At 48.2% G+C, this 15,805-nt stretch overlaps 1 protein-coding gene across 2 annotated transcripts in view; it reads left to right on the top strand.

Annotated features, from left to right (window-relative positions):
- SBF2 (SET binding factor 2) overlaps positions 1-14,810 on the top strand; it is a 417,243-nt gene extending 402,433 nt beyond the window's left edge. For both annotated transcript variants that reach the window (XM_036258297.1, XM_036258299.1), the window contains 8 exons: positions 112-238; positions 4,050-4,177; positions 5,306-5,539; positions 6,556-6,660; positions 8,399-8,592; positions 9,292-9,379; positions 12,081-12,212; positions 13,227-14,810. In XM_036258297.1, coding sequence (XP_036114190.1) covers positions 112-238; positions 4,050-4,177; positions 5,306-5,539; positions 6,556-6,660; positions 8,399-8,592; positions 9,292-9,379; positions 12,081-12,212; positions 13,227-13,325 — 1,107 coding nt within the window. In that variant the 3' untranslated portion in view covers positions 13,326-14,810. The remainder of the gene's footprint in view (positions 1-111; positions 239-4,049; positions 4,178-5,305; positions 5,540-6,555; positions 6,661-8,398; positions 8,593-9,291; positions 9,380-12,080; positions 12,213-13,226) is intronic.
- The last annotated feature ends 995 nt before the right edge of the window (positions 14,811-15,805 follow it).

Raw genomic sequence — 15,805 nt, 5'->3', positions numbered from 1 at the left:
TCAGTTAAGTGACCACGTGGTCTCCTGGGTATCTCAGGACAGCGTTCAGTAGCATGGCATCCAATTTTGGGAGGTTTGACTCTTATCTTTTATTTGCCTTGTGTGTTTCAGGTTCACAACCAGTATCCAACCGAGTTTGAATTCAATCTCTATTACTTAAAGTTCTTGGCTTTCCACTATGTATCTAATCGCTTTAAAACATTTCTCCTGGATTCAGACTATGAAAGATTAGAGCACGGTATGTGTGTGCATGCTTTTTTTATATATATATCTTTCTTGTTAGTTTTGTGTGTTTTTTATTAAAAACTCTAATTATATAAACTACCCACAAGCATGGCAAGGCCATTCTAGGGCTTTAGCCTGAACCACGAGGGCAGAGTGGATGAGAACATGTGCCGAGACTCTGAGATGGGCGGTGTCGGCTCCTCGGCACTGCAGGTGGGTGTCCCCGTAGCACCTTTGAACAGTTCAGTCTGCTTTACTATATTAATATCTCATGGTGTCACTGTTTGAGGGGAAACATCTGACTCCACCCCTGGCACGCTCTGGTAGGACGTGCCTGCCCTTGGAGGCAGTTTGAGTAGCAGTGAAGGCCATGGGCTCTGGAGCAAACAGACCTGGGTTCAATTCCAGCATCAACTGAGTACTTTGGACAAGTACCTCCTGAGTTTCTTCAGTTTCCTCATCAAAATGACCCTTTGAGCCCAGCCAGTGTGGCTCAGTGGTTGAGTGTTGACCTATACACCAGGGGGTCACCAGTTCGATTCCTGGTCAGGGCACATGCCCTGGGGGGGCATGCAGGAGGCAGCCAATCGATGTTCTCTCTCATCGATGTTTCTATTTCTGTCTCCCTCTCTCTCTAAAATCAATAAAGAAAAAAAAATGGCCCTTTGAGCCATGATAATCATAGTCAGAAATATTTGTAAACTTCTTAGCACAATTGCTAGCACATAGTATGCACTCAATAAATTGTAGGCATACCATCATTATTTATTATTATAATTTTTTTTTTTTTTTTTTTTTTATCCTCACCCGAGGACATTTTTCCATTTTTTTTTTTTGTACAGACAGAGTGGGAGGGAGAGAGAGGAAGAGAGAGAAACATCGATGTGAAAGGGACACATCGAGTGGCTGCCACCCGCACGACCAACCAGGGCCGGGGACAAACTGCAACCGAGGTACATGCCCTTAGCGGGAACCGAACCCGGGTCTCTCAGGACCGCAGGCCAACGCTCTAACCGCTGAGCCAAACCGGCCAGGGCTATTATTATAATTTTTAACAGCAGCCAATAGTTGTAAAGAGTGGATGCTGAAAATCAATCAACCTCTGTGAAAACATTCTGCAAGGGTATTTTACATTCTTTCTTTTGTAGGGAGAGGGGAAGGGAGAACACCCATAATTAAGAAAACAAGCAAATTTTAAAAATCAGCAATTTTCAGAATATTACATGTACCTGTATATTCATAATATATAGTGGCTGTAAATATTTAGTGATATTCTCAATTTAAAATGTGAAAGCAGGCCAAGCCAGTGTGGCTCAGTGGATTGAGTATCATCCCATGGACTTGAGTGGTCCCGGATCCATTTCTAGTCAGGGCACATGCCTGGGTTACAGGCTCGATCCCCAGTAGGGGGTGTGCAGGAGGCAGCCGATCTCTCTCTCTCTCTCTCTCTCTCTCTCTCTCTCTCTCTCTCTTTCTCTCTCTCTCTCTCCCCCCTCACTCCCCCTCTCTCCCCCTTTCTCCCTTCCTCTCTCTAAAAAAATCAATAAAAACCTATTTAAAGATAAATAAATAAAATATGAAAGAAGAAAGTACTGCCCTGGCCGGTTTGGCTCAGAGGTTAGAGCGTCGGCCTGCGGTCCAGAGAGACCCGGGTTTGGTTCCCGCTAAGGGCACGTACCTCGGTTGCAGTTTGTCCCCGGCCCTGGTCGGTCGTGCAGGTGGCAGCCACTCGATGTATTCCTTTCACATCGATATTTCTCTCTCTCTCTGTTCCTCTCTCTCCCTCCCACTCTACCTGAACAAAAAATGGGAAAATGTCCTCAGGTGAGGATAAAAAAAAAAAGAAGAAGAAGAAGAAAGTACTGCTTTCCAATGCAAACTATTAAATTTATCTAGTAACCTGGCCAATGTGGCTCAGTTGGTTGGAACATCTTGTGCACCAAAAGGTCTCAGGTTCAATTCCCAGTCAGGGCACGTGCACAGGTTGCGGGTTCAGTCCCTAGTTGGGGTGTGTACAGGAGGCAACTGATCAATGTTTCTCTCTCACAGCTGTGTTTCTTTCTCTCTCTCTCTCTCTCCCCCTCTCCCTTCCTGTCTATAAAATTAATAAAAAGATATCCTTAGGTGAGGATTTTTTAAAAACTGTCTAGTCCTGGCAGGTTTTGCTAAGTGATTAGAGCATCGGCCCATGAACCAATGAGTGTCAGGTTCGATTCTAGTCAAGGGCATATGCCTCGGTTGCGTTCATCCCTGACCCTGGTTGGGGTTGTGTGGGAGGCAACCAGTCAATGCGTCCCTCTGACGTCAGTGTTTCTTACTCACTCTCTTTCTCTTTCTCTCTTCCCACCCCCTTCCACTAACTCTTAAAAAAAAGAAAAAAGCAATGGAAAAAATATCCTTGGGTGAGGATTAACAAAAACAAACAAACAAAATTGTCTAGTAAGATATATCATACTTTTGGTAAGGGAGACGGCACTGGTGAGACCATTTCCCATCCTGTTTATACTTCCAGGCCTTTGCTGACTCAGAATTGTCATTCCATACATCATAATCAGAAACCTTAATTTCTCAATCACTCATGTGTTGGGAAGGCATTAAATAGAGCTGGTTATATTGGACATTGGAATTACATGGAGAACTTTTTATTTTTTTAATTAATTTTTAGAGAGAGAGGAAGGGGGAGAGAGAAAGAAACATTGATGTGAGAGAGAAATATCAATCGGTTGCCTCCTGCACGCTACCCCACCCCCACCCCACTGGGGATCAGCCCACAGCCCAGGCATGTTCCCTAACCCAGAATCAAACCGGTAACCTTTTGGTGCACAGGATGACGCCCAGCCAACTGAGCCACACAGACCAGGGCTGGAGAACTTTTAAAACAACTAATACCTGGTGCCCGTCCTCAGGGAGCCTGAGACCTGGGCGTTGGGACCTTTTTAGAGCCCTTGGTTATTAATACATGGCCAAGGTTGAGAATTCCTGCACTGGACTCTGCAGTTCAGAGATAAAGAAGGAAACATCATTTAGTCTTGCAGGGCCCTCAGGAGTTTGTGCAGCCTTGGAGTTAAGACATTCTTTTATGATAAACTGGCAAAATGCTTCTTGATTTTTGATTGAGTCATTTCATTCAAAGCAAGACAGCATTGCTAAGAGAGGCACCCGTCTGGCCTTTTAAAGAACTACCCCCTGCCTCACCCAACTCTTCCTCTCAATTCCAAACAAAGTGGGCTCATGTGAGAAACAGACCAACTGTGGAAAGGTACAAAAACAATGTCAGAAAATCCCTGAGAGACCCCGCTACATTCAGCTTTTGTTTTTAAGTCCCCAACAGTACAGACCGCACCCTTCTGTCATCCAGAGTCTCCGTGACCATGATTTGCAGTATATATAAACTACTAAACAAGAAGACACTTGAAATGGCTTCATAATAAACAGCCAACAACTTTAAAAAGAAACATAAAATTATGTTTTTAACTGAATTACATCACATCAACTCTAAGTCCTTCCATTTTCTCTTGAAAAATGTGTAGAATGTCTCCTGGCGTGGGCCTCTGGGAATCTCGATACAGATATAGGATGTAGATTGGAAGTCATGACGTCCTGCTGGGGAAGCCTTATCAGTTCTTTTCCTTCCATTGGATTTGTTTTCACATGACTGTGAAGTTCATTCCTATCTATAGCTTTGCGGTTATTTCCTAGTTTCTGCGCATACGTTGCTGTTTCTAGAGCCATGAGAAATAGTCCACTTCATCTGCTACATGCATCATACTTTTAGGCAAACTGTTAATTTATTTGAGTTTTGTTGAATTTCTTTGGCTTTACAGGAACTCTTTTTGATGATAAAGGAGATAAGCATGCCAAAAAGGGAATTTGTATTTGGGAGTGTATTGACAGAATGCATAAGAGGAGTCCCATTTTCTTTAATTATTTATATTCACCAGTGGAAATTGAGGTAACAAAAAGCATTTATATTTCATTTTCTGAATATTTTGTGTTACAGTTTTCTTTACTTTGAGTGTGCACACGCTGCGTAGGCTTTTTATAAACATTTGATTAAGTTTCATACCAGAAGCCATTCAGAAATTTGATAGACTGGGTTTGGGCTATGAGGGACTGGAAACCATTCACCAAATTCTTGACCACAAAAAGTAGGATCTGGCCTTCAAAAACTGGAAGGGATAGCTTCAAGAACATCAAAGCAAGTAGCTTTCCCCAGGAAGAAGGAGCAAACAAAACTTGAAACCTCAACAGGTTGTCTAAACTGAAAAATCTAAAGTACTTAGGAAAAGAGTTCCCTAAGTCCATTTGTGCCCAGGCTGTGGGAGAGCCTATGGGAAGCAGGAGTGTCTGGGGCCAAGGATGACTTCCCAGGGGCAGCCGCACTCTGCCTTCACAGCTCTGGCAGTAGGCTCTGAGACGGGACAGACGGTGAGCAATAGCACCTTACTGAGGGGCAAGAAGGCCCTGCCCTGGCCCCATGCGTTAGGACCCCACGGTGGCCGTTCTCCAGCTGCCCCTCTTCATGGGGTGAGAGGTACGAGAATCCAAGGCTACACAGTTTGATGTCCCCCTTCGTCTGAAGCACCCTGTGGTACCTCAAAATTCCTTACCCAAATTCCAGTTATTCACCAGCCCACTTCTGCCAGTGTCTCCCCCAAACCAGTGCATGTAACCCTCAGCCCAAAGGGCAGCTACAACGTAGCTTTTTGGCAAGGAAGTGGACATTTTAGCTGCTGGGCTGGGGTATACACACATGTTCATAAAAGACCCTCAGAATATAGGACAGAGCTAATGGAAAGATTAGGAGGCCGGGCCAGGGACTGGGAGCTGGGACCAGTGCAGACATCAGAGGAGTCCGGGATTCAAACCTGGCCTTCCAGGTCATTGTGGGGTTACATTTGTCACGGTAGGAGGGTAGAACATGTTTTATTTATTTTAATATATACATTCAAGTATTTGGAAATGTGGTATTTGAACCTCCATTCATACTCTTGCCCCAGACCCTGCAAATTTTAGGGGCTGGGCTGCAAGTAAGCTTGGGTTCAAGATGAAACTATATTTCAGAATTTTCTCTAAACAGGCCCTGAAGCCCAATGTAAATGTCTCCAGCCTCAAGACGTGGGATTACTACATAGAGGAGACCCTTTCCACGGGGCCTTCATATGACTGGATGATGCTGACCCCCAAGCAGTTCCCCTCTGAGGACTCGGAACTGGCCGGGGACGCTGGGCCGCAGAGCCAGAGGAGAACAGTGTGGCCGTGCTATGATGACGTCGGCTGTGCACAGCCCGACGCTCTGACCAGCCTCTTCAGTGTAAGTCAGCAGTGTGAGACACACACCTGGGGTGCTGCGGAGGCACAAGAGGCCTCGGGAACCAGGCCAGGTGAGGACTGACTGGCTCACAGCTTCTGGGCACAGCTGTCCTCACTCCGGTCGAGGTGGCGCTCCAGGAGGCTGAGGACACCAGATTGCTCCCCGAGCACCAGTGGGGTCCAGGCTCAGCTGCTGGAAAAGAGTCTCAATAAAAAGGAGTTTTCTAACATTTCAAGGAAGCAATCAAGCAGACAGGGCCATTTGCGGCTTCCCAGCTGTTTCAGCTGCCCGGGCAGCCTGAGTCAGGCCCGGGTCATGGCTTCTGTGGGTGCTTTGCTCCCTCTGGGCAGAAGTGTGGGTTGCTGATGGCCTGATGGGAGTACTGCCAACCGTCTTCTACAAGGAGTATTCTGGAATGAAACCATCCTGGCAGTGGCCACCCTGATGAGAGCAGCAGCCCCGAGAAAAGGCCGGGGCCAGACAGTTCCTGGAGAGTCCCGTCGTTTCCTGACGGGAGGAGCGGCCTCGGAAGGCTCTGTGAGAGGCGCTGTGGTGCCGCCTGCTCCCTGTCCCGAGGACGCTCCGCTCCGCTCCGCTCCACTCCGAGGAGTCGCGATTCGTCCTTTCCACATCTGGTTTGAATCACCAGGGCTGAGGGGTTCCTCTGTCAAGGACAGGCTTCTCACCTACCTCAGTTATTGGGTTTGGACACTGGCCCAGTGCTTGACCTTTTGCTGTGGCCACCAGGTTTCCTACAGGCTGGCCAAGGGCATTTGGGATGCATACTGCTCCTCCATGGAAGCCATGCTATGTACACGCCCTGGCCACGGTCCCGTGGGTCGCCCTGCCTCAGCGCAGCAGCAGCTGGAGCCCCACCCCTGCTCCTGGCCCCGGGCCTCGAGGCCTGTTCACTCGCCGGGAGCTGCCCCGAGGCCACTCTGTCCCTCTGGCTTCGGGCACATCCTGATTTCTGTGAAAACTGATCTGTCAGAAAACCCCTTTTAATTGCTTTGCAGGAAATTGAAAGATTGGAGCATAAACTGAACCAAACCCCTGAAAAGTGGCAGCAGCTGTGGGAAAGGGTAACTGTGGACCTTAAAGAAGAGCCCGGAGCAGACCGCGTGAGTTGGCAGAGCCCTTTGAGGAGCTGCTTCTGAGCTTTCTGAGGGAGCTAGGTCATGGGGCCTGCTGCCACAGGTAACCCCGGGAAGGGTGGAGAGGGAGGGGTCATGCCCTGGGGTTCCAGGGCAGAAAGTTCCAATGACTGAATACTTCCTGAGTGTCTCACTTGACCGCAGTGACATAATACTTATGTTTCAGGGCCCCGTGTCCACGGGAAATTACTGGGTTCTTTCTATCTCAGAGCCTCTGTGGTTTCATCTGATCTTCCACCACCGGGGGGAGGAGGGGATGCCAAGATCATGCACTCCAGAGAAATGACCAGAGAAAATAAGTACTTTAAGAGACAAAATATGCTGGTTTCTGTTGTTCACACCCCTTTGCTGTTTCTGACTTAAGAAACATTTATCATAAAAATATTTTAAAACCAAATACTCTGCTTCTCACACCCTATTTTCTGTTTCTGACTTAAGAAACTTTTATCAAGCACATACTATGTACAGGGGCCTGTGCTAAGCACCATCCACACTAGCCTCCTGTTACCCTTAGGGAGGAACAGGATCGGGTCACACAGCTAGTTGGTGCAGCCGCCAGTCACGCCCACGTCGGACTGGCCCCCAGGCAGCGGGAGAGTTGGGACAGAGTTCTGAAGAGCACTTGGGGGAGAAGGAGAGGTGAGCAGGGTCAGAAGTCACAGGGGTCAAGGAGAATGGAGGGTAGAAGAAGGCCTCAGAGTGATTGAGAAGGGGTCCTCCGGGCACTGTCTCTTGCCTTCAAATGGCAGTTCAGGAGCTGTGTCAGACAGGCCGCAGGTGGGATGTCTTACTTCTTTTTGTCTCGGGGCAAAAATACAGTTTTTAATTGTCTTTTTTTGCTGATCATGGAGTATGGAAGTGAGTTATATTTATTCTTTTTTTTCTTTATTGATTTTAGAGAGAGGAAAGGAGAGGGAGAGAGAGATAGAAATATTGACAAGAGAGAACACTGATTGGCCACCTCCTGCATGCCCCACCCCCAGGGGGATTTGGCCTACAATCTGGACATGTGCCCTGACCAGGAATCGAACCAGCAACCTCTTGGTGCATTGGTCGATGCTCAACCATTGAGCCACACCGACTGGGCTATTTATTCTTTTAAATAAGATAATACAGCCTGGCCAGTGTGGCTCAGTGGATTGAGCATTACCCATTGACTGAGAGGTCCCAGTTCAATTCCCAGTCAGGGCACATGCCCAGATTGTAGGCTCAATCCCCAGTAGTGGGCGTGCAGGAGGCAGCCAGTCTATGTTTCTCTTTCACATCGATGTTTCTCTCTCTCCCTTCCTCTCTGTTAAAAAAAAAAAAAATCAATAAATAAAATAATATACAGAAAGGTATAAAATAGAAGATAAAAATCACCCACAATTTAAAACATAGAAATAAACCAAACTTGACTTTATTCTAAACACACATGTAAAAGGGATTTATTACATGTAGTATTTTAAAACCTGCTTTCCTTTTTACTTAATATGTAGCATGCATATCCTTCCATTTGTCACTGTGTATAAACCAGCAGCAACTTTAAAGGCTGTCTAGAATTCCACTGTATGGAAATACATGTTTTTTAACCAGTCCCCTAATGATAGACATTTAGCTTGTTTTCAGTGTCTACTATTATAAACAACTCAATAAATTTTGTTTATTGGTTCCGTTTTTTTCCTCTTAGAGCTTTCCTAGCTCCTTCCTGTCCTTTCTTTTTCAGCCCCAGAGACACCCTTCAGGCTCCCCAGGAATTGTGTCTACCAACCTCCCTTCCTATCAGAAGAGGTCTGTGCTGCACCTCCCAGATGGCAGCGCTGGGGGGGAGCAGAACGCCAGCATCCCCCCGTCCAATGGCGTGGACCGCAGAGCCGCCACCCTGTACAGCCAGTACACGTCCAGGAATGATGAAAACAGGTCCGCGCGTGCGCCGCCGGGAGGGCTGGGAAGACGCTCCCATCCTGCCTCTGCTGCACCACAGGCCCCGCGCTATGCTAGACCAGGGCAGGGCAGCCTTCAAAGGGACTTGAGTCTCTCTTTGTTTCTATTTTAAGTGCGTTATATGGTTCTTTGAAGAGGAAAAATCAAAATTACAGCTAGAATAATGCCAAGAGGTTGTAGTTATTTATGGTTGAGTCCTGATGGTTATTATCTCATGTCTGCCAGATCTTGAGGGGTTCTGTGTTAGTCAGCACTTTCTCAGTGGCAAACATCAGAAATCCGGTTCGTGCTAGCTCACGCAAAGGGAATTGACTCACGTAAACTGGGAAGGCCAAGACGTGCCTGTTCTCACAGTCCTCAGGCTGCTGCCCCTTGGCCTGCTCTGCTTTCTTCCGCGGATGCTCTGTCCCAGCGTGGCACCAGAGGTGGCCACAGAGTGCCAGGCCTCACAAGTTTGGTCAGTCCAGCAGAAAGCAGTAGTCCTGCCCCAGAGGTCTAGGAGAAAAATTCTAGGGAGAACTCTGATGGGTTTGTTGTGTTTTTTTTGTTTTGTTTTTTTTTGTTTTTATCATTTAAGGGAAATAGAGAAGTAATCAATGAAATCAGGAAACATCCCTTTACAAAAATTTTTAAATGAAAAATCAAAATTAACTGCCCTGTTGTCATTTCTTCTAGGTCCTTTGAAGGAACACTTTACAAAAGAGGGGCTTTGCTGAAAGGTTGGAAGCCCCGTTGGTTCGTTTTGGATGTAACAAAACATCAGGTAACGCTGTCACGGCCTACAGAAATCACTCTGATAAGCGCGGGGCCCCGCAGCGGTGTGGCTGTCCGAACACGGATCATCCCTCACGTGCTCCCTGCGACCTCTCCACACCGCCTGGGGCTCCTCCCACCCACATGTCCCTGAGCGAGGGCAGCAGCCCTCCGGGGCAAGCGCCACAGTGGCGCGGCCTGGTGCGTGGCGCGGCCTGCCTGGTGCGTGCCGTGGAGACGGGCGGTTGAGCCCAGAGCACCCAGAGCAATAGAGCTCTGCTTTCTGATGCTCAGGTGGCTCCTTCCCTAAACCCAGCCAGGAGAGGAGGCTTTTCGCACAGAGCCTGCGCCTGTGAGCACCCAGCACAGTGCCTTCAGCCCTGCAGCGTACACCTTCCCTGTGCCATCACTGCACATGGTACTAATGATGCATTATTATTCCTAAAGGTGGCAGCAGCAGGGGAGGGGCCCCAACACAGGCAGAAGCGGAGGGGCCCAGCCAAAGCTGGAAGCCGGTGGGCAAGTACTAGACAACCTCACTGACCATGCTGGGCAGTCTTTGCCCATTGCTAGGTTCTTAGCTCCTGTTGTAGAAACCCACGCATATTAGTGCCATACGTTTGGCTCCAGTGACCTGAGGACAAGGGGATCCCTACCCAAAGTCCCGGTCCCTCTGCACCCTCACTGGTGGGAGCCGCACAGCCCCCGGGTCCTAACTGCAGGCCTTGCTCTGCCTGGGAACTGACTCAGCCTGAGGCAGATTCTCCGCGTGTCCCTGTCTGAAGTGGAGCCTGTGAGAGCGACAAGAACTGTTACCCTCTGCAGTGCTCTGGAGGGGCCCACATCTGGAACACTCCTTCCAGGGGAAGATGTCACGTGGGCATCACTGTTTCGTCTGTCAAGGTTTCTAAAGGTTACGCAGAGTGTTGTGGAGGAATGTAGAGAATTATCTTCAAATACGCAATGCAAGCCCTTTTTAGGAGGCTGTGCTTTAAAATAACAGTCTCTGAAATCAGTCTACACTGTGCAGAAAAATTCCATTGAACCACTAAATATAACATAGGAGAATGTCATAATTTTTCTGTAATTTGCAACTACATCAAATTATATTTGTGTTCTTACCAATCTCCTGGATTGCTTTACCATGACAGGTATACAGATTTCCCATTCAGCCCTACTCACACCATGCCTGAAGGGAGAGACAGGAGTCTGAGGCCGGGACCTCAGTGATAGAGGCACCAGGCATCTTGCTGTGGCTTTTCACCAGCCACCGCTTTCATTTAAAAAGAAATTCTTTTTCATTCCAAATATAATATATGGTGTTTATGCTAAATTCAAACACCTCATAAAAATGGGAGAGTCTCCTGTGCCCCCAGCTCCAAAGATAACTACTGTTAACAATTTGGTATATACTTCTCTAAATAATTGTATACATATATGAACAGATGCATATGTATGTATATATAGTTTAAGTTGCTAAGAAGGTTAAGTGAGTTGTATACAAATAATCAGAACTGTCCTGGTACATAATAACCACTCAATCAAATGTTATGCTACTTATTCTGTTTTTCAAACTTATTTTATATATACATACTAATCGGCAACTTGTTTTTTTATATATGTTCGAACATATTTTCCTACCAGTTCCTGCAGACCTCTGTGTCTTTTGAAAAGCTGTGTGATAGTCCATGTCATTGCTGTGCTGCCGTGAATTAGCCAACCCCCCGAAAGACAGATACGTCTTCTAAGTTTTTAGCTGATAAAAACAGTAAAGGAAACCTCTTTATACGTGTGTCTCAGTGTGCTTGGGGGATGTTTCTATAGCATAATGTCTAGAGGTGGGAAAGTGTATCAGTAAGCATAAACACTTTAAATTTTAGTTGATATCACCAAATTATTCTCCAAAAATCTCTTAAATTATATTCCCACTAAGAGTATGTAGTGCTTTACATTCGTCCTGATATTAGGATTTCTTAATATAAGTGAAAGTGAAATCTCACTGATTTCATTTCCTTTGATCAGTGGGGTTGCTCATCTTTTCAGGTATTGAAAAATCTTTTGTGTTTCTTTTGTGACTTGCTTGAGATCTTTTGACCATTATTTTACTAGGTTGCTTATCTTTTTATTATCAATTTCTAGGAATTCTTTGTATATTCTAAACATTAACCCCTTTTTATATGTTATATATAGTTTTTACAGTTGTCAGTTGACATTGATTTTATTCATTTATTATTTTTTTTATCCTCACTCAAGGACATTTTTCCACTTTTGTTCAGATAGAGTGAAAGGGAGAGAGAGAGAGAGATAGAAACATCGATGTGAAAGGAACACATCAAGTGGCTGCCTCCTGCACAACCCCACCCAGGAATGGGGACAAATTGCAACCAAGGTACGTGCCCTTGACCAGAACCAAACCCGCAACTCTTTGGTTTGTGGGCCGATGCTCTAACCTCTGAGCCAAACCGGCCAGGGCTTAATTTTATTTTTAATATAAAATTCACTTATTTGCTCAAATTTCAAAATACGTTCTTTATTTCTTCTTTCTCCTGGCCACCTAATATTTTTTCCTGGAGGCAACCAGTGTTCTTCATTTCTTGTCTGTTCTCCCCAGCACTGTTTAGACAGACAGAGGAAAGTGTCAGACAGTTTGAAAAGCCGAGCGGTTTTCCCTTTCTGTGTCCTTACATCCCATCTGCGTCCCTTGGTTCCAGCTGCGGTACTATGACTCGGGTGAGGACACCAGCTGCAAAGGCCACATTGACCTGGCTGAAGTAGAAATGGTCATCCCCGCAGGCCCCAGCATGGGAGCCCCAAAGCACACGAGTGACAAGGCTTTCTTTGATGTAAGTTGATCTTGTCTTTCTGGCTCTGTCTGCACATGATCCTTATCATCCGTCTCCTGCCGAGAGTTATGGGGCCTCAGAGCAGTGGTGGTGACTGTACACGGGTCACAGACCCCTGATGTGGGGATTGCTGCAGAACTTGAACTCAGCATTCTGGTCCCCAGCCTGACCTCTCCCAGCTGTCTGGGTGTCTCCAAAGGCTGCACATTGCTTTGCACAAAGGGCCCCTTCAAAACCTGCCCAGTGCCCTGTGAAAGCAGATGAACTCCTGTTAAATATAGTTAGCTATTTCAGTCACCCACTGCTGTCCAGAACAGACGCCACTTCCTGTTACCGGTGTCTTCACGCTCGACAGTCCTGGTCACACATGTGGCTGTCTACCCAGCATCTTCACAACTGTTAAGTGGGCCTTGGGCATTTTGTGGTAAGGGACTTATCTCGTCCCCGGAGCCAAGCAGTGCCTCATAAAGGGCAGAGGTCATACTCCAGGGCCTGACTCGGGCCAAGAAGCTGCGTCCCTAACTCTGGGTCTCCAGGGTGGCCCCAACTGGAGACTGACCAGAGAAAGGAATGGGAGAGGGACACAAAAGCCAACTGTATCACAGTGTGGCTGAGTCCCGGGCGTCTCCGAGGAGCAAAGGCCTTCCTTGGCACCTGCACCCAGTGCTGCAGTACGTGGTGAAGGCCAGAGGCTCCGGGTTTCCTGACCCTCCCCCTCAGTCAAGGAAGGCCCTGGAGGGTGTCCGGTAAGGTTGTCCTAGTGTTTCCTCATTTTCTGCTAGTACCTTCTGGCAGATGTTAATCTGCTGTGTGGATGCTCATCATCCCCTATAGCTGGAGACTGGAAGAGTCAGGTGACGAGAAAGACAATGGCAGTATGGTAGTGTAGGGCAGGGAATATCCAGAGGCTCTGGGGCAGAACAGAAACTTACAGTCGGGGGTGGACTTGCTCACTTGCCCACAGCCTTGGAACAGCCATGCTTCATCTCTGCTTCTCTTCACTTGGTTTTGTAGCTCAAGACCAGCAAACGTGTGTATAACTTCTGTGCCCAGGATGGACAGAGTGCCCAACAGTGGATGGACCGGATCCAGAGCTGTATCTCCGACGCCTGATGCCCTTGCCCACTCAAGCAGAGAGGAAAGACTCATGTTGCCAACCAGGGGAAGTGCATGAGTCCTCGAGAGGCTGGCAGCTTCCTGTCTGGTTCGAGGCATGAGCCAGGGCCTGAGGCTCTCCTGGCCAGCTCACCCAGTCCCCTTCAGCATTGCTGTGTCCACCTAGCCTGAGTGGGTTCTCACAGACTGTCCTAACCGGGTCTCACTGGTTAGGGGTCAGCAGAGTGCTTCCTGAGCCAGCAGGCGTCTGTCCCCCGGGAAAGCGGCCACCACCCACTGGGTCCTTCTTCATGAAGGCTTGGTCCATTTGTTCTCCTAGGCCATCATTTCCTTGGAGCGTTTTCAGACATCAAAACCCTCCAAGATTGTTCTATTCCGCACAGAATAGGTTTCCCATCAGAGGCTCCTGCTCTTGATGCCTAACCTTAGAGATGCTCAGCAATCTGGTGCTGCCGAAAGGTTCTTCCATAATCTCTGCCTGCCGTCGGGTGCACACGAGAACCTCAGGCTCAGTGCGGGCAGAGTAGGGACACGCGGGATTATCCTGGTGGAAAAATTGTCCAGGGGATGATGCAGCAGTGACCAAGCCAATGCAGGAAAACACTGCTTCCAAAACACTGGACTCTTTAAGCCACAGATGCCCAGAGGACCCAGGATCTGGTGTTCCTAGTGTTCTGCTCCCCGATGGCCTGTGACACAAGATAACATGCAAGAAGCTGAACCACTGACCCACAAACCAACACCTGTACTGACCTCCTGATGGAGCGAGGCTGGCAGATGAGCCCGCCACTCGGCGCACCGCCTGTGATGGGGCTGTGGCCGCTGCCGCGTGGGGCGCACAATTGCAACCACGCATTCAGCTCGAGAACTGTCAGAATTGCCACTGGCTTGCCCTTCCCTTTGGTGACCTGTGTTTGTCCTGCGTGGGCCCTGAGGAGTCCTGTTTGCTGTCGCAGACAAGCCGCTGCGGCCGGCGGGAGGCAGGGAGCCAGAGCAGACTCTTGTTTTGAACTGTTAATATGTTAAATACCAAACTAATATTTCAAAAATATGTATATATGATTGCTATATCCTTGTTCTTCAGATAGTCTGCTTATAATTTAATATAAAATTAACTGATTCAGTCATAAGATTTCAATAATGAAACAGTTCCCTTTTTATAAACTAAAACAAACACTCTTTGTAGGTTAAAAATAAATCAGATTTTCAATTTTAAAATTACACGCTAGGAAATAGAACTGTGATATATAAGAAATTGAGGGAATAATAAGAATGAAGGATTTTTCTATCATCTTCATTTTATAAATTGGCACCTGTGAAAATGGTTTTTGCACATTATCTGTATTTTCTTTTGTACATGAAATAACTTTTGTAAACTGTGGAGCCCACTGTGCCCTCGGCTGTTTGAGGCTATGCCCAGTGCTCCTTCTGTGACTGGATCCTTTAACTTCCACAGGGTGTCCCGCACCCACATTCACTAACCACCTGGAATTAAATGTATTTCTTAAGGAAACGCATCGCTCACTCTCTGCGAGATCCGTGAGATCCATTTGTGCTGCTGAGCACAGCTCTCGGGGGACCACTCCGGAGCCCGCGTGGGACGCAGGTCCCCAGGAAGACAGCACAGCCCACTGCGGTTCTGTTCGTGTCGCCACACCCGTCCTCGGGAGCACCCAGAGAGCCTGCAGCGCGGGGCGAGCGTCTAGGTTCTGGGCACTGCTGCCCAGCTGCGGGAGGCCCAGGCCAGCACCCCCGCGGTGCCTGTAACAAGCTGGGTGAAACTGATTAAGTCCTTCACCGCATTAGGGTCACAGCTCCACCTCCTGTGGCACATGGCAATCGGCAAGAATTTTAGAAGCAGAAGGAATTAAATTCTAGTTTCAGCGCAGAACTTTGCTTCAGGACCTTGTTAAACAGCGTGAGGGAGGGGTCGCGGTTTTTCAGCTCCGGACACTTCCTCTAGTGGGCCTTGGAGTTTGCCTTGGGGACCTTGGCCTCATCTTGACCTGTGGCCAACAGAGTGCGGGTTCTCGTCTCAGCTGAACTTCCAAGTCGGTTCCCAGGAGCCACAAGGCTCAAGGTGAGGCAGTGCCGCCCCGGGCTTGGGCCTTCAGTCTGGAGGGCGCCTGCCCAGGCACCAGTCCTCAGGCCTCTCCCCGACCTCAGCCCTCGGGCTCGCCTTCTGCCCCTGCTGTGTCCCTGACTGTCAGTCAGGAGCTGTAGGGGGGGTGCCTGGGGCAAGAGCCGTCAGAGGGCCCCTCCTTGCCTGTGACAAAAAGCCTGTCTTACTTCAGGCCCTGGAAGGATGCACACACCCCCCACCCCACCAGCTCCGGCTCCGTTATCTCTGTTCACTGAGTCCTCAGGATCCCGGGTTTACTTTCCCCTTAGGGCCATCTCGCCGTGAGTGCTGCGCCCTCTCCCACGGCTCCCCACCGGGCGCGTCCCTCCCCACCCCGTCCACCAGCACCAGCGGG

The sequence above is a fragment of the Molossus molossus genome, unplaced genomic scaffold, assembly GCF_014108415.1.
Source record: "Molossus molossus isolate mMolMol1 unplaced genomic scaffold, mMolMol1.p scaffold_m16_p_13, whole genome shotgun sequence".
Lineage (NCBI taxonomy): Eukaryota > Metazoa > Chordata > Mammalia > Chiroptera > Molossidae > Molossus > Molossus molossus.
Note: the sequence above shows the minus strand (reverse complement) of the source record. Positions and strands in the feature narration are given on the sequence as shown.